This window comes from Diabrotica undecimpunctata, chromosome 4 (genome assembly GCF_040954645.1).
Source record: "Diabrotica undecimpunctata isolate CICGRU chromosome 4, icDiaUnde3, whole genome shotgun sequence".
Lineage (NCBI taxonomy): Eukaryota > Metazoa > Arthropoda > Insecta > Coleoptera > Chrysomelidae > Diabrotica > Diabrotica undecimpunctata.
Window position 1 is genome coordinate 28,638,877 of NC_092806.1, and position 21,628 is coordinate 28,660,504.

Consider the following 21,628-nt stretch of genomic DNA (forward strand, 5'->3'; position numbering starts at 1 on the left):
TTACTTTTTCCAGAGCCAGATTGAACAGTATACAGGAGAGAGGGTCTCCCTGGCGCAGCCCGTTATTTGTTTTAAAAGATTCAGACAGTTCCCACTGAATTCATACTCTACATTCAACTTTTTCAAGAGTTAGTTTTGTTAAATTTACCAACTGATTTGGTATTCCTAGCTCTTTCATTGCTTTGAACATTTCTCTACTATTCACAGAGTCATAGGCTGCTTTGTGGTCTATAAATATGTGATGAGTATCAATGCCATATTCCAGTGTTTTTTCCAAAATTTGTTTCAGGGTTGCAATCTGATGAATTGTCGATTTACCACCTCTGAAACCAGGCTGGTATTTTCCTACTATCCATTGTGCATATGGTGCCATACGATGACATAGTACTGTGGAAAATATTTTATAAGCTACATTTAGAAACTTAATTCCTCTGTGGTTAGAGCATTCAAAGATATCCCCTTTTTTGTGTATGGTGCAAAGTATTCCAATATTCCAATCATTGGGGAGGAATTTCTGTAACCATATTTCTTTTATAAGCTGATATAATGCCATTATAGTATCATGGCCACCTTCTTTATATAGTTCAGCTGAGAGATTATTTATTCCGGGTAATTTGTTTTTGGCTAGCTTTTTAACTGCATCTTTGACTTCAAGAATCGTTGGTGGTTCCTCTTCCCTCTCGCCTGTTCCCCTTACACCATCTCTTTCGTCTTCCAAGTTTTCTTCTTCTTCCTTTATATTAAGTGCCTGGTTAAAGTATTCCACCCATCTATTCAATACATATTTCCTTGTTGTTAATAGGTCGCCATTCTGACTTCTGCATTGTCTTGTGGTTGCCTTGAATTCTTTTCTGTTGATGTTTTGATGAATTTTCTAATAGAATGCTTTGATTTTTTTTTTTCTCTGTTGAGGTTTTCTATATATTTAAATTCCTCATTTAGGTGGTTTCGTTTTTTTTTGTGTATCGTCTTTTCTTCTCTACTCTTTGTCTGGTAATTCTCTACAGGTGTTCTACTTCGTTGGGTAAAAATCTTTCTGTAGGCTTCATTTTTTTTTTTTGTTGCATTCTTGTATTCATCGTCAAACCAATGATTTCTGCGGGCACAAATTTCTGTTCCTATTTCCTCTTTCGCTGCTACTTCAATGACTTCCTTTATTTTGTTCCAGTAGGAGTCTATGTCTGTCTGCCATTCTTCATTTACATTTTGATTCCTTAGCCTGTTGGTGATGTTTTCCGAGTACCTTTCTGCAATTGTCGCATCTCCCAGCTTTTGCACATTCCATTTTTTGTATCCATTTAATATTCATTTCCCCTTTATTATTGTGCTTTGCACTCTCGATACAAAAGTCCTAGAATAGGCTTTTATATATACATATACAGTGTGTTTCTTCGGGAGAGTTACATACGTTAACTGAAAAAACTAAACTTCTTATTTGGTTTATAACTTTTTAACCACACATATGCTTTAGCAAATGTCAACATTTAGCCCTCTTTCTTCCATTTACCGTCTATGCTCTTCAGCTTGTTCGTAGTTTAGCTTTTTTACGTCTTTTTTGTGGTGTCCAGTCTAGTATTTGCTTTGGTAATCGATCTTCTTCCTGAAAATCTAAACGTAATCATACCGCATTAATTGTTTATATTTTATGTCGTCAATCATTGGGGTTCAACGTTTATAAATATGCAGATATCTTCATTGGTAACTGCTTATTTCTCGACGTGATCCATCAGCTGACCTCCTACAGAAGCCTATTTCCGTAGCTAGAAGTGTTTTTTTTTATTTTTAGTGGTCAAACTTCAAAATCATATCCGACGATACTTTGTATACTGGTCTAGTATATCCTTCTTTTGTTTGCTTTAGATATATTTTTTCCACAGAACCCCATTCATCATATGTATGGCTTTTCTTTACTGGATATTTCTCTTTTATTGCTTCATCCAGAGTCTCATCATCTGTCAATTTTATGTTCAAATATTTTTACATTTGGGTGCATTGTATACGTCTTCATTATTAAGTATCAGATCTTTCCTTCTTTCTCCTACACATATAGATTCAGATTTGTTCAATATCTCTGGGACCTCCAGATCCCATTTTTTGTATTCATCGACTAGTTTGCGGGTTATATATTCTAGATCCTTATGTTCTTGGGTTAGTTTTACTTGATCATCCGCAAAACATAGTATATATAGTATGTTGTTTTCTATTCGTGGAATTCCCATATTGCTATTCCCATATTGTATAAAATAAAATATAAATTTTATTATATATTGTATGAGCATTAGAAAAATTTATAATATATATACAAGGATTTCCACAGTTTTCACTGTATTCCTTCACTCAACCGTTTTCTCCAATTTTTCCTGTTTAGCCAGTCCCCTTCCTGTAGGTTTCTTCTACTCATTGCTTCGTCCACTTCATCTCTGAAAGATCTTCGGGGTCTGCCTCTCTTTCTTCTTCTTATCGGGCTCCACTCCGAGCTTATTTACTCTAGCTCTTCTTGTTACTCTGCAGCTTCTCCTTAGGAATTCCATTTCTGTTGCTCTTATTTTGTTTTTGGTTTTCTTATTTATTGTCCAATTTTCACACCCATAAGTGAGGATAGTTCTTGTCATGGTATTATATATTTTTTTCTTTGTTTTCATGCTGATGTTCTTATCCCATAGTACCGGGTTGAATTTTCGTATGCAGTCTCTTGTTTGTCCCAGTCTATTTTTTATATCTTCCTCCGTTGTTCCTTTGTTTAATATTATGAAACCTAAATACTTATACTTGTCTGTTCCTTTGATTTGTTTACCTTCGTCTATTTCCAGCTGTTCTATTTCTGTATTCTCCGTTGTTAGGTATTCAGTTTTCTTTAGGTTTATTTCCATCCAATTCTTTGTATATTCCTGCTCCAGTTTTCTCATCATAAAACTGAGGTCATCCTCGTCTTATGCGATCACTATTTGGTCGTCGGCAAAACTTAGCGTATATAGATATTCGTTCCTTACTGGTATACCCATTCCTTCGCATTTTCTTTTCCATGGTTTCAGGGTTTTTTCCAGGAATATTTTGAACAGGGTGGGGGATGTGGAGCAACCCTGTAGTAGTCCCTTTGTCGTCTTAAATCGACTGCATATTCTATTGCCCGTTTTGATAGCTACTTCGTTATTCTTGTAGAGTGCTTTTACCGCGTTTATTAATCTTCCTGGAACTTCGATGTCTTCCATTGCTTCCCATAGCTTGGTTCTAGGTATTGAGTCATATGCCTTCTTAAGATCAACAAAAGCCAGATAAACGGATCTATTTTTGGCCATTCTTTTTTCTATTAGTTGTTCGACCGTGTAAATGTGATCTAAGCATGCTTTCCCCGCTGTGAAACCTGCCTGGTCTTCTCCGATTTTATCTTATAATAAAATATATAAATTTCTTTATCAACCTAAACCCTTTATCATCACTAAACATTTTTATATTTGTAGCTGATGGTTCCGAAGTCCACTACATTCCAGGAACTTCCGAAACACATATCACATTCAACTACACCGAATGGATATCCACCAGCGGAGGCAGACTTTTCCTTGAAAGGTTGGAACAAGAACTTTCTCTCGGCGTGAACGTACATATTATTATACAAAGAATTCAGGACGAGCTTAAATCTGGAAAATTGACCATTGAACAGAAAACTTTGTTGGAAAAATGGGAGAAAGAATTGAGCACTGGAGCATTGACCGAGCAGAAATTATTAGAACAAATCAAGGTTTTCCCTATGTTTACTGAGTCACCAAGTGGTCTTACCGAAGTGACGGTAAGAGCAGTTTAAAAGTATTTTCTTAAGTATTAATCCAATATGTATTTCTGTTAATTATATGATCATGTTGTGTCAATTTCTTATAGAAATATATTAATTTTAACGACCATCTTAATTCTTCTATAGTACATTTGTTTAGTTTATTTTTTGTAAATGCTCCTTTACATATATTTCATATATCAATGTATAATTCAAATAAATTCATTCTCTTCAAAAGTAATTTAGACAGTCAAATGCGATTTGATTTTGAATGAACTTGTTTATTATGAATTTTATTACATTTGTGACAAATTACAAAGTAGGTTTAAAGGTGTTTTAACCTCTTGTGTTTTTTTTTTCTTAAAATTGTGTTTTAAAAAAAATCAGATAATCAGTCATACACAAGTTAGTTCTTACTTCATGTAATAGTCATTCTGGAGTTCTTGTGTGAGAATAAGAAAGCACCTAAAATAAGGAAGGATTATTCCAAGGCCTGCTTTGATTACTTTATTTTTTCAGTCGCTCTATATTTTATAAATATCTAACATGAATATATCTGTTTTTTAGGAAAACATCATCATTGACGAAAATCATAAAGTCGTTGAAGGTGGTCAAGGCGGTGGTGAAAGTATCATTGTTGAAACGAAGCTGCCCGCACCTGGTACATGTTTTGCTTGGGGTGGATCTCATTATAAAACTTTCGACAATAGAATCTACAGGTAAGAAAAGTTAAATTGGCCTTCTCAATAAAATAAACATAATATTATCTACACTCTTTAACCACTTAATTTAATTTAAATGGTATTTTCTTCAATTAGATTATTGGATGTAAATACATTTGAAAATATATTTGATTTGTTAGTTTTTTGTATTCTCTCTTCAAAGATTATTCCAACCAAAACTTCATCAAATACAGAAAATTGCAGACAGTGTTGGATTCGGCATTAAAAATTATGTAGAATTCAGTTACTCCTGGTATTTATCAATTGTGTTTTTAGGTGAATTATAAATATTTTAGGGCCACTTTAGACAAAGAATTGTAAAGAGGACTAAACTAAACGACGGTATTAAAAAGAAAGCTTTGAGTAGGGATATTCAAGGAGCGAGAAAGCGAGGGAGACGATCTACCTAGAAAAGAACCATTGAAAACAAAGCACGAACCATTGAGAAGACAACAAACTCTATACGAGAAACTCTATACTCCTCGATGATAATAATCGAAGTGTGATGATATTGCTACTTTCAATACTTTACTTGCTCATGTTTCCAAGCTTCCTATTTTGAGCGTCTAATAAGCATTGGCAAATATTTTCAAAGTTTCTCAGTGTTTTCAATGTTTGCTATATAAATTCCCAAATATTTCTTTAATTTTTGTTTCTTATCGATATTGTGGGGACTGGTAACTACCTCTTCGTTAATCTGTTAAACGTGCTACATATTTAGAAATAGTTTAGGATTCTTATTGCAGACTCAAACTGCAAACATCCAGAGCTATACATATATATATATATATATATATATATATATATATATATATATATATATATATATATATATATATATATATATATATATATATATATATAAGGCCGAATATGAAAGAAGATAAAGCACAATAATATTTTATCTTTTTTGTTACTATTGGGTTGATCCTTTGTCGGCAAACTGGCTCAAGCATTATCACTACTTCAAGATGAAACAGCACGATGTGGCTATTGTAGTATATTAATGACTTTTTATATGTCATTTATTATTTGCAGCAGAAACACATATTATCACAGAAAGTTATAGAGTCGAAAAAAGCTGGACAAAAATGAAATCTAATATTTTAGCCTCCGACAAGGAATTTCTTGGTGAAAAAAATATAAATAAAAATAAATCGTTCCCAAGGCAGAGAACACTATGGTCTTGTACAGAAATGAGGGAAAAATGTAAAGAAAAGAAAAAAGCTTACCGAAAATACATGTTAACCAAAACACAAGAGACATACCATAATTACAAGACAATTAGAAACGAAACACGTGAACTTGCAAGAAAAATAAAAAATGATCCCTGAGAAGGCTTTTCGAAAGAAATGGAACACGATTTTTACGGTCTGCAAAAGGAAACATGGCGCTTTATGAGAGGTCAAAGAAAGAAGGTAAAGGGACTAATAGAACCAAAACACATAGAAAAGTATACGTGGATTGATTACCTAAAAAAGCTCAATGCAGAGGAAGAACAAACGACGCTAGAACCGGAAACACCAGAAATTACCACAAATGGAGATCTTAATAAAAATACACAGGAAGTTCGAAAAATACTTGAAAACCTGAAGAACAGGATAACAAACGAATTACTCAAATATTGTGGAGCAGCAATGACAGCACAATTAACAACATTAGTAGAGACTAGAGTAAGACTCAAAGATGTAATCCATCTTCTGTATAATAGAGAAGTTTCCCTAAATATTATAAAAATTATCGATCAAAACAACAAAATGGAAGTCAGAATAAATGGACAACTTACTGAACCTATAGAAATAGCCAGCGGAATAAGACAAGGGGATTCATTGAGCCCCTTGCCCTTCAATTTGATCATGGATGAAATCATCAAAAGCGTTAACAAAGGAAGAGGCTACAAAATGGGAAACACAGAAATCAAAATACTCTGTTACACAGAGGACGCAACATTGATAGCCAAAAGTTGAAGGTATTCTGCAAACACTGGATCACAGATTTAACATAAGAGCAAAAGAATTTAATATGACAATCTCATCTCAGAAAACTAAAACAATAGTAGTCAGCAAAGAACCAACCAGATGTAAAATAGAAGTTGATGGCATCAGTATTGAACAAGTAATGAAAATAAAATACCTGGGAATTATACTGTCTAACTATGAAGAGCTAGACAAAGAAGTGAGAGATCAAGTACAAAAAGCAAATAGACTGGCAGGATAACACTACATGGCGAAACAGACACATTAACACTGAAATAAAGTCAAGAATTTATAAAGCCACTATAAGACCAATATTGACATATACCTCAGAAACAAGATCCGACATAGCCACAACGCGAAAGCTACTGGAAACGGCAGATATGGTAGTACTGAAAAGAATTACAGGAAATACGCTAAGAGATCGAAAGAAAAGTGAAGACATTAGGAGAAAATGTAAAGTACAGTGTATAAATGAATGGACACAAAATAGAAAAAAGAATAGAATAACCACCAAAGGAGACATGTGTCGTCAAAATTCCTAGAGATTAGTCACCAATCGGCACAAGAAGTATAGGACAACCGCGCAAAAGGAATGACAACCTTCCATAGAGGTATTAATCCGCCAATGAACAAGCAGAATTGGTTATAAAGAAGAAGAAGAATATTTATTCTTTGCAAATCTTTTTTTCATTGAATTTTCTTTATCGCATGACGATATTTTCTTTATTTCTCGTCTATTATTTCACTAGCATTTTGCTTTACAACTCAGTTGGTGGTCTTTTCAGTAATATACCATACCCATGTACTAATAAAACCACGTAACTTACTTATTTTTGTCTTCCCTATTTGACAAAGCACGAAAATACATTTTTATATTGAACACGAGACTTTTAAATCAGTGTTAGATCAAATAATGCGTCACGGATTCTGATTCACGTGCATTCAGTAGCTTCTTCAATACCTTTCAATATAATATTATTTTATTTTCGAAATGTTTTTCAATGATTTTTTACTACACCTTCAAAATAATAATAGCTTTTCACTTTTGAAATTTAACGAAATCATTTTTATTCTTATTAAATGTGTATAATTTGGTAAAGAAATAAATTAAGGAATAAGTAAGCGTAAAGACTAATTCAAACATTTAATTTTCAGTTTCAAATCAAGATGCCCTCACGTTCTAGTCCGTGATTCCAAAGACAGCACCTTCAGCATAATCACTCAAGATTCCGATGAGTGTCAATCAAATCCAGAACTGTGCCACAAAAACATTAATATTTTCTTGCAAAACGTTAACTACCTACTTTCAAAAACTACTGATGGACAGCCTCTCTTCAAATCTGGAGACAAAGTACTACCAATTCCTGGACGAGTTCCTGGAATAAGAGTAGAAATGGAAGCTCACAATCTTCTTGTGTCATTAGATACTGTTGGAGTTGAAATGCTTTGGGATGGAAGGGTAAATATTAATTTTTCTACATGTTAATCTACATAATGCCAGTATATGGTTGAATATTAAAATTTGCTTATTTTTATAACGTTTTTAGAACCTCATTCAAGTGGCCGTTAAAGAAAACCTCTGGAATAGAACGGAAGGTTTGTGTGGTATTTTGGACGGTGATGTAACTACTGATATCGTTACCCAAGACGGAGAAGCTACCAAAAATATTCTTACCTTTGCCAGCAGCTGGAAAGTTGACTACATTGGAAGTAAGTCAAATTAAATATTAATATATTTTCTTTTATGTATCGTTTTAGTCTTCTATAAATAAGTCAAAGCTGACTGAAAATAGGATACTAATAAAAAAATATATTTAATAGTTTTTTTTGTAACCAAAGGTTATTTTCTCTATATTTTTATAACTTTAGTTATAAAACTTTTTTATATATAATGTATATATTTCAATTATTCCTCAAAAACCTCCTTTGTTATAATATATTATAGAAGTCAAATGAAAAGATCATATTATTTCTAAGAATTTACGTATCCCAATGAAATATGTAGTAACTAACTTTTATCCAGATTTAAGCCATAACGCTCTCACTCAGTCTAAGGAGAAAATTCACTGATCCCAGATCAATCAGTCCAGTTGTCAGAGATTTGACCTCAAAAAATGCTAATAAACAAGCTGCCTTTGGTTGAGAATGTCAATTTTGGAATCCCAAAAAAAATGCAAAAAGGTTTACCACTCCTAACCTCTGCTTTCCCCTGAAACTCTCCCTCGTAGGGGAGACAAAATGTTTATTAGCACTTTTTGTGTAAAATAAATCGTTCTCTCAGAAACAACGCTTGAAGGAATCGGCGATTTTATTTTATATCAACTCAACGGTAAAAATTCGATATCTATTGATCTGAGTATCCTATCAACAAAAATAAAAATGGGTTTTATAGGTTAAGAATGCAGCTTTAAATGCCTCCAAGAAGACGGTATTGGGTGGAGTTTGTAGCTAAAGTTGTGTAGTTTTGAAAAACGTCTTTGTGTAATGTGACACTAAAAAGTAGCAGTATTAGGTTCTAACAGTGGAAATTCCATGTGAGTGTTCAATAAAAGTAATAAATTTTATTGATCAAATCGCGCAACGTTTATATAACACCTTTAAAAAAATGAATTGATTTGCTGCAAAACATAAAAGTTGCACACGAAAGAAACACTCTTTAGCATTGTTTCTGAGACAACGGTTCGTTCTACTAAAAAGTGATAATAAACATTTTTGTTCAAAATTATCTAAGCTATATTTTTTATATAAAATATTTTTCCCAACTCACAGATTCTTGGTAAATCGATTTTTTCCGTTTTTCTATCCCTAGCACTTTGTGCTTAAATCTTCACACAGTCTACTCACTTACTTCAAATCTCTCTATTTCAGATTTTCTTTTATCCATGTTTCATATTTGTATGTTATGTTCTCATTACGGCCTATGTAGTAGATTCTTAGAATACTTTTATTTTTCTTGACATTTTCTTGAATTTCATTTATAATCTCGGAGATCCTTACTTTTGTTTAACTTAATTATTTTGTTTTTAACTTGCTTTTTAGTTCTTCATGGTAGATTAGACTATCAAATCTATCAGTTCGTCAGCTGCATTTATATATTTTTAAGAAAAAGAGAATTTTTAAAGAAATATTAAAAGTTTTTCTGGTGTTTCATTTTTATGTTAATGTTCGATGTTGATGGCAATGATCTTGAGTTTTAGCTAAGAAATCCTACTTTTCCGAGAAGTATCTTTGAGATGATATTTTAGAGAATCAGTTTAGTGATTTATATCTAAAACTCTTATTAACTAGTCAAAAGACTTCATCTGGATTTTCTGGGCTAATATAATAATTGCATTTTTATTTAATATATCATTAAATACAAGTAATTGATTGCCCTAATCAGAATGAAGCAATTGTTTGATATGGTTTGTGACTTTGAGTCCCTTAACGAGTATATAACGATTTAATTGTTTGAAGTTTTGTATCTAACATCCTTGTTTTATTTTAGACCGATGTGAGGATTCACCTTCCGAGGATGCCGTTTGTACTCACCAACCAGAAAAAGCAGAAAATGCAACTAATTTCTGTAATAAACTTATTAAGGATAACAGATTCAGGCAATGCCAGAATGTAAGTAAACAACTGAAGTATTCCATTTTATTTAGCAATAATAACAATAACATTGTTCCTAGAAATTTTAATTCTTCGAATTTTTTATATCTCTAATAGAAGATTGAAGATATTTTGTTCGTCCTTTATTAGGAGTTATTTTGTCTTATTAAGGCTAATGGTAACTTCTCAATTATCGTCTTCTTCAGTCAGTTTCGGAATCGTATAATCCATATCTTTCTCGTCAATTGCTACAATTGCTTGATTGCCTACTTCATTAAAAATTTTCATTAACTGAAATTTGAAAATGTTTTATTTTAAATGTGCTTAAAATTTATTAATCAGTTACCCTCTTTCGTAGTAAATTTGAAACTTTTAAAAACAATTTCTTGTTCTTATTTTCCCAAAGTTTTATTTTAGAATATTGTTCCGAAGCTATTTTCTGAATTGTATTTTGAGAACGATTTCGGAAGTGGAAATTGAAACGTCAATAAACTTACTTTAACCTTTAATTGTGGCTTATTCACATTTAAATAGTTTTATTTTAGAATGCCCTTCGATTATAATTACAAAATAGTTTTAAGTATAATATGTATCAATTCAAAGAAATATTTAAATACTTGATTACACTGCAAGAAATCTACTGTAGGTATGGGCACGTTGATTCACGCCCATCCATGCAATTAAGTCCCGCCCACGGACAAATAATTCGCTCGTGAGTCACAAGCCAGGTCACATAAATTCAAATTCAATTCAAATTCAATGCAAATATCCGAACGTTTTTCTTTAAATTTAATGGTTGATTTTTTCTTGCCTTTAAAACAGAATTTATGCATTAAATTTCAAAAAAAAATTAAAAACAATGCCGATAAAAAATGAAATCTTTTTAAAAAATTGTTTTAAGAGATTTTAGTACCTTCCTTTAGTCCTTTACTCTTTTGGTACTCTTCCAAAATCCAACTCATACAACAACAAACTCTCTGAAGTAGCAGAGCTAGCAGGTACGTTTAAAATTCGGCTAGCTGATTACTAGAGATAGATCGCTGCAGTTTTTCCGAAATTCTAAAACATCCTCATTTGGTTAAATCATCCATCGTACGTGTAATTCGATTTCACTCTTGATCATAGGGATATTCATATTCTCCTAGCATGAAACCTTAAATTCGTCATAGACCATTGTTGAAGATGATGTGGACATGAAGTCGAAAGGTCCGCTGACGTTTTCTTGGGCTGTGACAATTATTTCTCGTAGATTGGGATTCTAAAATAGTTCTAGCATAGACAGACTTAACTTATTCCTGTTCGTATATCTTATCTCACTAAGAAATATCATTATTTTAAAATTTAAGTCCAACAAAGTCGTGGAGTTGATATGGCTTTTTCAATGCATTTTATGTTTGTAGGTATTTTTAATTTCTTAATCAAATCTTGACAATGTTTGTTAAGCTTTTTCTACCATAAAACGTCTTTGTTAGAGGTTAACGTTATTCTGCTGGCACGATGCAAAGAGAACCGAATATTCTCTCTTCTTTTGCAAGATATCAATTTTGAGCTCACATTTTAAAATTATTCACTTTTGAAAATTATTTAATTTTTAAACCCAATAATTGTTACAGCTTTTGGACATCGGATTCCTATATGATGCTTGTAGATCTGATTACTGTAATTGCCTCAATAGTAACGACCCTACTGCATGCGCCTGTGATAACTTCGACGTTTACGTTAAGCATTGTACACTCTTTGGCATAAAAGGACTATCAAATTGGAGAGACGAAAATACTTGCCGTAAGTATAGCATTGTGTTAGTACTTGATTTGGAAAATAATCGTTAAATGTTGTAGCAATGAAATGTTCAAACGGAAAGATCTATCAAGCTTGTGGCAGTGCCAACAGACAACCCACTTGCGGATCCATCTCCGAAGGAAAAGTGGAATCTGACGAGAAATGCGTTGAAGGATGTTTCTGTCCCGAAGGAACCGTACTTCATGAAGGGTCATGTATCACCAGGGACAAATGCCCTTGTATGTTGAGAGGAAAGAGCTTTGAAGCCGGAGCATCTGTACCAAAAGATTGTAACACTTGTACTTGTAGTGGAGGACAATGGATTTGTACACAGGTGAGTCATAAACCTATATCGGTACAACACATTTTATTTTATATTTTACATGCTATTGTATTTACTCGAAAACGAAACATTCTATTTATATAAACGAAAATGTTCTCGGTGCCGGTAGGCAGTTCTTACTGCTTACTAGATCTGTTCATATAAGCCTTAGCCCGCTGCGCCCAGTTTTCATTAGATTATTAGTCTCAATAAATTGTTTTTTAGGCGATATCAGTGTGAATTGTAAGCAATAATAATTAATGTAATTAGAATTTATGATGTTTGTAATTTACTTCACTTCTCTGAACTAAAAAAAAATCGTAACAATATACTGAAATTTTTCTCCTTTTAGGTTGACTGTGGAGCTCGTTGTTCTGCTATTGGAGATCCTCACTACGTCACTTTTGACGGAAAGAAATACGACTTCATGGGCAAATGTTCCTACTATTTAGTAAAGGCCAAGAACTTCTCTATCGAAGCAGAAAACACCCCTTGTGCTGGCTCAATCTCTCAGGTAACATAAATTTTCTATAATGTGTATTTTATCTATAGCTTATATAAAATATGTTTTACTTTAAATTTTTGTTATAATTTAATATCTAATGTGCTTTAATTCGTTTAGGCCATGAACTTCCCTCTCAGTATTCTCAGTGGAATGCCTTCTTGTACAAAAACAGTCACAATCAGGGTTAATGATCAAATAATTAAACTGAAACAAAATCATGAATTAGTTGTAAATGGACAAGACATCATCCAAGTTCCATTTACCATCGCTGGAATCAGGATAAAGAAGGTTTCTTCCATTTTCTTACAAAGTAAGTAAAAATTTTTAACTATATGCTGTAAAATACTATTCACATTATAATATTAGTGTATAATTAGTGTAATATAGGCTTGTTCTCTAATTTTTTTATTTTTTTGGCCAAATTTCTTATACCTAAACTTAATATTTGTCAAATTAATTTGTTAGAGACGATGAGAATGTAAATATTATGTTTAGTATGGATTAAAGTACAGAAAATCTTAAAAGACTATCCTCCAGAGTTACCAGAAAAGATAGTGAATTAGGGCCTAATATATTATGATGATTGGAAAACTTCTACTTTGAAAAAAGATGGGAACGGAGAGAATAAAGGATAAAGTATTTAGACTGATTATATATATACAAACAGTCTTAAGACAGCCAAAATTAGCGATGATGGCATTCCTACTATCACGGATAGTAGCATACAATTAAAAAAAAAAGCACAGGTGGGCGGAATTTCGAGTAATTCGAACTTTTATTATAAGACAAAGAATTTTCTGAAGTATGTAAAAGGTTGAAAAGCGGCGACGACAGCTCGGTGGCTACATCCTGGCTTATCAAGCCAGACGACCTGGGTTCCACTCCAGCAGACACCAGAAATTTTTTAATTTCTCATTTAACTGAGCCGCCACCGTGCATCGGAGGGTACGTAAAGCCTTCAGTCACAGCTGCTTAAATGATCGTTAACACTAAAACCTGAGCCAGTAAGAGATTACATCAATAGAAGATGTCTAATAAGCTAAATGGCTACAGTATGACCAATTATAGCTTATAACCTTCCGAAAAAAAAAAGAGCCTGGGAAAATGGTGCAGAGCTATTTAGAGTTCTTATCAACAAGATAAAAGCTAAAATCATTATAAAAAAATTAATTGTACTTTTAATAACTTGTTATTCATATGCGTCTTTTGTGGTTACTAATTATTTATTTATTTTTCAGCTACTTTACCCAACGGAATTGATGTTTGGTGGGACGGAAGCAACAGAGTCTATATAGACCTTCCTGCTAAATTTAACGAAGAAACGAGAGTAAGTTTATACTATTTTTAAAATTATCTTATCCAAAGACAAAATTATTTTAAATAATAACAATAAACATCATGTAAAGACAAAAAACAAACCAAACGCTGAGGAAGGAGAAGAAGAAATGAAATTATTATTTAAATAAAGCAGATATTTTTTAATATATCTTTCATTTTTGGTTTTAAATATTATATAATTTTTTTTTTCACTCCATTAATCACCAATTTCTTCAGGGTCTTTGCGGTACTTTCAACAACAATCAAAAAGACGACTTCTTAACCCCACAAGACGATGTTGAACAGTCTGTCATTGCTTTCGCCAACAAGTGGAAGACTACTGAACATTGCCAAGACCTTCCAGAAGTAGTTCCAACGCATCCATGTGACCGAAATATCCACAGAAGAGGACAAGCTGAAGAATACTGTGCCAAAATCAAATCAGAGCTATTCAAAGGTAATGTAATAAGTGCTATGTATTTGGAGTAATATATTATCAGGATTTTATAACCTTAATTCGCTTATATATTTGGTGATTTTAACGTTGGTTGAAATGAAATACTATCTATTATAGTCTCATATCAAATCACGATTTAATTCTTTTATTTTTTACATGGAATTAATATAAGTCAAAAGTGTTTTATTTGACCCAACTCGATACTTAATCTTTTATAAAAAAAAATAATAAGCATGCGTTTTTCAGGTAAGCTTATCAGTCCAGTCAATTTTCTAGGCAATGACACTAAAACAGCGCATGATCATTTATGCGAAGAGCATTTTCAATTTATCAATGAAAATAGTGAGTCCACTTTAAAAGTACACGCTTCCAAGTCAAGCGACTAGCACTGGGACATGCTTTTCAATGGTTTTTTCAATCTTTGCAGGTGCTTTTTGGGAAAACAAATTATGCAATATTATTAAAAGTGATCTATTAATATAATTATATACTAAAAATTAATAAACTTATTGGTAGATTGTTAACTGTCATAAGTCAATAAATCTGACTGGGCTTGGTAGGCAATTATATCATATATAGGAATATTTACATAATATTTTCTAATTTTTATTTAACACTATCAAGTTTTGTATTTTTAATTTGCTATGGATCAACGAATTTATGATTGAGCATGCAAAATTAAAAATTTTTCTTCACTGCATAATGTTTCATCTACATTATTTTATTAAATACTTTTACTAGTCTTGATTGACTAACCTACAATTTTTATCTGATATTTCTTACGAACTAAATTAGGTACTTATCTAAGACATCCCCATTGACATACCTTAGCTATTTCTGGAACAAGAACTTAACAAATTGGCGCGGATACTTTCTGCATTCAATTTTCAGTAACAATATTGCACTATATCTACACTATTGCTCTAGATCAAACGGCTTTCTTCTCTAAAGCCTTCTGTTAGTTGACAAATTATCAAGAAGCTGCAGGACTTCCTCGTTGATGTGGAGTCTCTCTTCCCAGTGTGGGCATCTTCAGATCTCTGTTAAGATCATTATTCCTATAGAACCATGTGTATCTGCTATACACCTCAGGATCTTGTTTGTTTTGAAATTTTTGGACAGCATCTATGTTACTTTTGTCTCCACATTCCCAGAGTAGTATGACTTACACCCAGATGGGCTTTAGGATTTGTTTAAAATTTAGCATGCTAAAATACTTAGCTGAGTTGTAGTGGAATCACTTTAATATTTATGTTATGTCTACAAGCTCATTTTTCAAATAGGTAAAATTTCTGTATTGATTTGTATTTTCCGATCGTCCGTCCATTGATTTATCTCTTTGCATGACTGTTGAAGTTTTTCTCTACTTTCTCTATAATTTTTGCCCACTGTCAGTATAGCTGTATCATTAGCGAATGTAGCAACTTCAGTATTTTTCTGTTGAGGTATATAATGTGTATACAACAAATAAAGAACTGGTCTCACTACACTACCTTGAGGAACACTGGCTTTAATTTCTCTTATTTCAGAGTACCATTTCTTGCTTGACCCTAAACATTCTTCCTTCTAGTTAAGATCAGATAATATCGACACATTGTATCGGGCGAATTTTTTGTAATCTGTATTTAATGCCTTCTTCATCTGCAGTATTACTAGATTCACCTGTAAATAAGAGGCAGAAAAAAAACTTTATTTTAGACCCTTTTCAACTTAAAACTATTGTGAACATTGTTGTCTTGCCTTAACAAAACTAATATTTACTAAATTCTGTTGATTGTTTGATAAAATTATGATCTAATTGCTTCTGGTAGCTTTTTTGGTGTAAACACTGTATTTATTTGGCCAACAAAAAATCGAAAAATTCAATCATGAAGTCATAGTGATTCTATTAAAAAATATATTGAAACACTGCTATTTTTGGGAGCAAAATGCTTAATAGGTTAATAGGTGTAAGGGAAACGAAATACTTCTCGTCACTGATAGCAATAGACTTGAATTGGACCGACAAACATTAGCTTAGTTCAAACTTACTTAAAAAAGTTTCTAGTTATACATAAGATTCAAATAGTTTACACCTATAAACCAAAAATAATTACTAACCGTGGAACGTAATACCCTAGACACTACATAATATACCTGGTAGAAGCTATAGAAATTTTGTTATCTTAATTCTTATTAGAAAAATAAACCGTACTTCTTTTATGCCTTCAATTTTTAAAAAATCGATAGTAATTTAATTCATGAAGCTCAATAGTTCAACGTTAACCGTTAACCGTCGTTAAAAGTTGTTAAAAATGTCACTGAAATCTTAATATACATACCCATAATATAAGATCTTTATGAGAATAATTACAAACAGACTGGGGCCTAAGCTAGATATTTTCACCAATCATTAGAGCAAGCAGGAATAGGAGGGACTTTGGAAGAAATGACCACCAAAACGTAATAAAATCTTTGGTAGAGAAAGTTCCAAAATACAATAGGGCATTTGTAGACTTTAAGAAAGCATTTAATTAAGTCCAGGATAACCCCATGTTAAGACAACTCTTTTTTGAAATATATATAAATGTGCAACAGCTGCAGTCAGAATGTACTATGGAGATAAAAACACATTTCCCTTGAAGAAGGGTATTAGAAAAGAAGGACGATTGGAAAAAAAATTGAACTGAAATGGAACTGAGCAGGCCATGTTGCAGGGACAGATATGGAGACCTAGTTGTGATGTTTATTGTAATCGAAGAAGTCCTACAACAACTGTATCAAGCGCATTCAGTACAACTGCATAGAGAAAAAAGCATAAACAATACCAGAAAAAAATTCGGGAAAATAAAATAACGTATAGTCAAAATGCCGCCTATGCCGATGATATCAGCATCATGTCTCGCAGAACAGAAGAGGCGGCAGAAATATATTCACAATTAAAATCAAAGGCAAAAGAGACTGGAGTAGAAATAAATATTCAAAAGACAAAAAAGTTAACATAGGCAAGAGCTGGGGGAAACAGACGCACAGTTGAATTAAAGGACGATATTGAAACGGTAGAAACTTTCACATATTTAGGAGTTACATTAAACACGGATGGAACAGAAGAACCAGAAATCAGTAAAGTGAAACAAAGCTTATTTTTCACTCGATCATGTGTTTCGCTCCAAAAACATACACTGGGGATCGAAAATCAGGGTCTACAAAACTATTATCAGACCAATAGTATGTTATGGATGCGAGACATGGGTGATGACAGAAGAGACAAAAAGAAACTGAAAGTATTCGAAAGAAAAGTCCTAAGTAAGATATTTGGACCTACTAACGAAAACCGAATATGGAGATCCAGGTATAACCGTGAACTCTACCAACTGTTCAAAGAGACACCAATCTCAGAATTCGTTAAACTTGAGAGACTTCGCTGGACTGGTCATGTAGTAAAAATGGAAACAGAGAGATTGCCGAAAAGAGCCCTTGATCGTAAAATGCAGGGCGCAAGACCAAAAGGAAGGCCACGGAAAAGATGGGAGGATGAAGTGGCAGCGGACGCGCAAAATTTTCTAGACGTGAGAACCTGGAGAAGATCGGCGCGTGACCAACAAGGTTGGAGGCATAGTTTGGAGGAGGCCAAGGTCCGATTTGGGCTGTAGCGCCATTGGAGAGAGATAGTCAAAATATTTTATCAAATGCTGGTAGTATATTCCATTTCAAATTTAGCTTTCATCTATTTTATATATTCTAATGTATTGAAGGATACTACTATTGATTTATTGCAATAATTATTAATGAAATTATCATAGATCCCGAACACAAAAAATTTAGGATAGATTATCGGATCTCCTTAAATTGGCATATTTGTATTTAATCAATGTTATTTTTATAATAAAAACTAAACATTCTTGATCCCAGCTTTATATTAAAAGCCACATCTAAAACTGTATTATCACATAAATCAACCAAAATCTTTCATTAATCCATAAGCTTGTCGGAAAACTTGATAAAATCATGTAATGAACACTGCAAAATGGTTTGTAACATGCTCCTTCCTTACAATTTACTTGTTTACAGGTTGCCATTGGTTCGTAGACCCTGAACAATTCTACAAAGATTGTCTCTACGACATGTGCTCTTGTGAATCCCCTGTAAGTAAAATATTAAATTGATTTTTTTAACTATAAAAATATCTAGTAAATTAAACAAATTTTGTTTTTTATATAAATTTTATATAAATCTCTATTGAAACGTTTCCTTTTTGGAACAAAATATTTATGGTTTTAAAATTTATAGGTTTCCAAATGTCTTTGTCCAATCATGGCCAGCTACGCCAGCGAGTGTTCTCGTCAAGGAATTAAGGTAGACTGGAGAAGCGAAGTCCGCGAATGTGGCGTCCACTGTCCAGGTGGTCAGAAATACCAAGTTTGTGGCGACTCATGTTCAAGAACTTGTCGTGACATCTCTGACGATACAAATTGTAAACCCCAGTGTGTCGAAGGTTGCAACTGTCCTGACGGTCAGACCTTAGATGATAATGGCGAATGTATTCCAATTGGACAATGTAAATGTCATTACCGCGGAATGGAATTCCCACCCGGATACAGGGAAATCAGACCTGCTACTAAAGCTCCAGAACTATGGTAAGTTTATTAGCGTCTTTATCTGTAGCTTTTTACTGCTGAGATCTGATAGACAACAAAAGAAAGCATCATCAAATAAAGTGACATAGATGGGTTTTTCGAAAAAAATTTAAAAAATTAAAGTTATTTTTGACATTAATTTTGTTAATATACCATCATGGCCTTCGATCCAAATAATTATTATATTTAATTCCAAAATCATTTCTCTTAATCGCCATATTATGGTACCTTCCATTCTTTGAAATTGTATGCTTTTTATTGGCTCCAAGGCAGATTTAGAATCAATTATTAGTCCTTCGCGTAAATTATTTGAAGTTAACCAGGTAATACGTTACAAAATTACTAAAAGTTTAGCAGTATCTATGCTAAATATTGATTCAAATCTAAACATAAATTATAAATTATTGTGTTTTATTCTGAATGCTCTACGATCTGTAGAAAAAAACTACATCTGTAGTTTTTTTACATATTTAGAGAATTGGGAAAATCTGCATATAGTCACCTGCAACTCATGTAGTGTTGGATTTCTCATACCCTAACGAAGTTGTGATAAGACGAGATGCCCGAAGGGGTTACACCTTTTAGACTTTATCCCGTTATCACTCTGAGACGGTCGGTGTCCAACTAAAAACTTCTACTCTGTCACTCCAGATATCAGGATGGAACCGCCGGATAAGGCATAACATTTCTCCTGATGTCCTGCTATCACCTGATTTATATTCTTCTCCCCACATTTTCATCGGAAAAATCACACCCATACGAATCATCAAAGAGTTTAAACCCCCTGCCTTAGCGAAGCCGCTAAGGCAGGGGGTCTCTACGTCGTCTTTATCTCTCTCTCTCTCTCTCTTTCTCTCTCTCTTTCTCTTTCTATCTCTCTTTCTCTCGTCCTATTTTGGCCTTGCACAGCCAGAACCACATTGTTATTTTATAATTCAATTGCAAATTCCCTTTCCTCACGATTTTTTTAAGAGAGCAGCTCTCTGATATATTTGTGAATTCGTGTCCACAACCACTCATTCCTTATTATTTTCTTCGCCATTTCTCATATGGAATCAAACATTCCACAGTTACACTCTCTTTAATCTGCCCAACACTCGCACTTCAACACCACGTATGTCACAGTGTTCAAAAAACTACAGTAAAGGCACTTGTAGAGCTGTGCTATGCTGAACCTGAAAAGGTAGCTACGGTAGCAGCCAAGGCCTGTAAGCATCTGCGTCAGATAATAATCCAGCTGCATATGCCCACAGTACACCCAGTTTCGCAGGATTGCAATAAGTGGCTTCGTTCCACCGCATCACAACATGTGTAGCCTCCCACTTTTCCTGACACTACTCGATCGAAACTAATCTCTCAGCCAGCCTTCCCCCATTTATCCAGCCATCCATCCATCCGTCTTGTCAACTACTAAATCACCCAATATGGATTTTAGAAGGATGTGATTTATTTAATGAGATTCTCTATAGTTTATCTGGCTTTATTCTTCTTCTTCTTTATCTTCTTTTTATGTAGATATTACTCTATCTGTTCTTCAATGTGCCTCCAGTAACTTGTCGTTCCATAGATTTCGTGGTCTTCCTACTGATCGTCTTTCTATTGGGGAACCGTTTCTTGCCGTCTTTACTGCTCTATTTGTTGTCATTCGGCTTATATAATCGTTTCATTCTACTCTTCTATTTCTTACCCAGTTCTTGATGTTCTCTGCCTTACATCTACGTCGTATATCTGTACTTCTAGCTTTGTTCCATAGTGTCTTTCCATCAATTTTTCTAAGTGTGGTTTTACTAGATATCATATTATTTTTAAGTAACAAATTATGATTAGTGATCTCACCAAAAGTTTCTGTGAGGTACTAAATACCTCTATATATAAGGAAACGGGTCATAAATATCTATCGAATCGCGAGTCATTCTCATCATTACCATCATCCACCCCATTTCGTCCACTGCTAGACATAGGCCTCCCTCATTTTTGTCCATTGTGCTCTATCTTGGGCACTTTTCATCCAATTTCTTGAAATTTTCTTGAGATCGTCAGTCCAAAGAGTAGAGGATCTTCCTCTACTTCTTTTGTTTAACCTCGGCTTCACTCAAGCAATCTCTTCGTCCACCTTTCATCACTAATTCGGTTGACGTATCTGGTCCAGTTATATTTCATTGTGGTAATTCGGGAAATTATATCGGTAACTCCTGTTCTTCGTCTTAAGTCTTCATTTCTAACTCGGTCGGAGCTCGGAGCTATTTGCAGCGTTTTAGAAGTTGTAGCTGTCAATGTCAAAGTCTCGGCACCAAAGGTCATCACAGGCAACACACATTGGTCAAATGTTTTACGTTTTAAAGAAATTGGTATATCGCTTTTAAAGATCTCTTTGAGTTCTCCATAGGCATGCCCAGGTTTATTTTTCTTCGTAGTTCGCATGTTTGGTTGTCTCTTGTGATCTTTATTTCGTGTCCAAGATATATGTATTTTTCGACCAGCTCTACTTCGTTGTCTCCAATATTGATATTTTCGCTAGGTACTAGGTTTGTCATGAATGTTGTTTTGGAGATGTTTATTGCCACACTGGCACACACT

The 21,628-nt window shown here is 33.4% G+C and overlaps 1 protein-coding gene across 2 annotated transcripts in view; it reads left to right on the forward strand.

Moving 5' to 3' along the window:
• Hml (hemolectin) overlaps nt 1-21,628 on the forward strand; it is a 98,960-nt gene that overhangs the window by 18,157 nt on the left and 59,175 nt on the right. The window contains exons 12-25 of one of the 2 annotated variants that reach the window (XM_072529235.1): nt 3,459-3,784; nt 4,334-4,485; nt 7,620-7,923; nt 8,012-8,174; nt 9,952-10,073; nt 11,669-11,837; nt 11,894-12,168; nt 12,509-12,670; nt 12,779-12,971; nt 13,900-13,988; nt 14,216-14,435; nt 14,682-14,777; nt 18,486-18,559; nt 18,705-19,051. In XM_072529235.1, coding sequence (XP_072385336.1) covers nt 3,459-3,784; nt 4,334-4,485; nt 7,620-7,923; nt 8,012-8,174; nt 9,952-10,073; nt 11,669-11,837; nt 11,894-12,168; nt 12,509-12,670; nt 12,779-12,971; nt 13,900-13,988; nt 14,216-14,435; nt 14,682-14,777; nt 18,486-18,559; nt 18,705-19,051 — 2,692 coding nt within the window. The remainder of the gene's footprint in view (nt 1-3,458; nt 3,785-4,333; nt 4,486-7,619; nt 7,924-8,011; nt 8,175-9,951; nt 10,074-11,668; nt 11,838-11,893; nt 12,169-12,508; nt 12,671-12,778; nt 12,972-13,899; nt 13,989-14,215; nt 14,436-14,681; nt 14,778-18,485; nt 18,560-18,704; nt 19,052-21,628) is intronic. The other variant, XM_072529236.1, reaches the window with a different exon arrangement.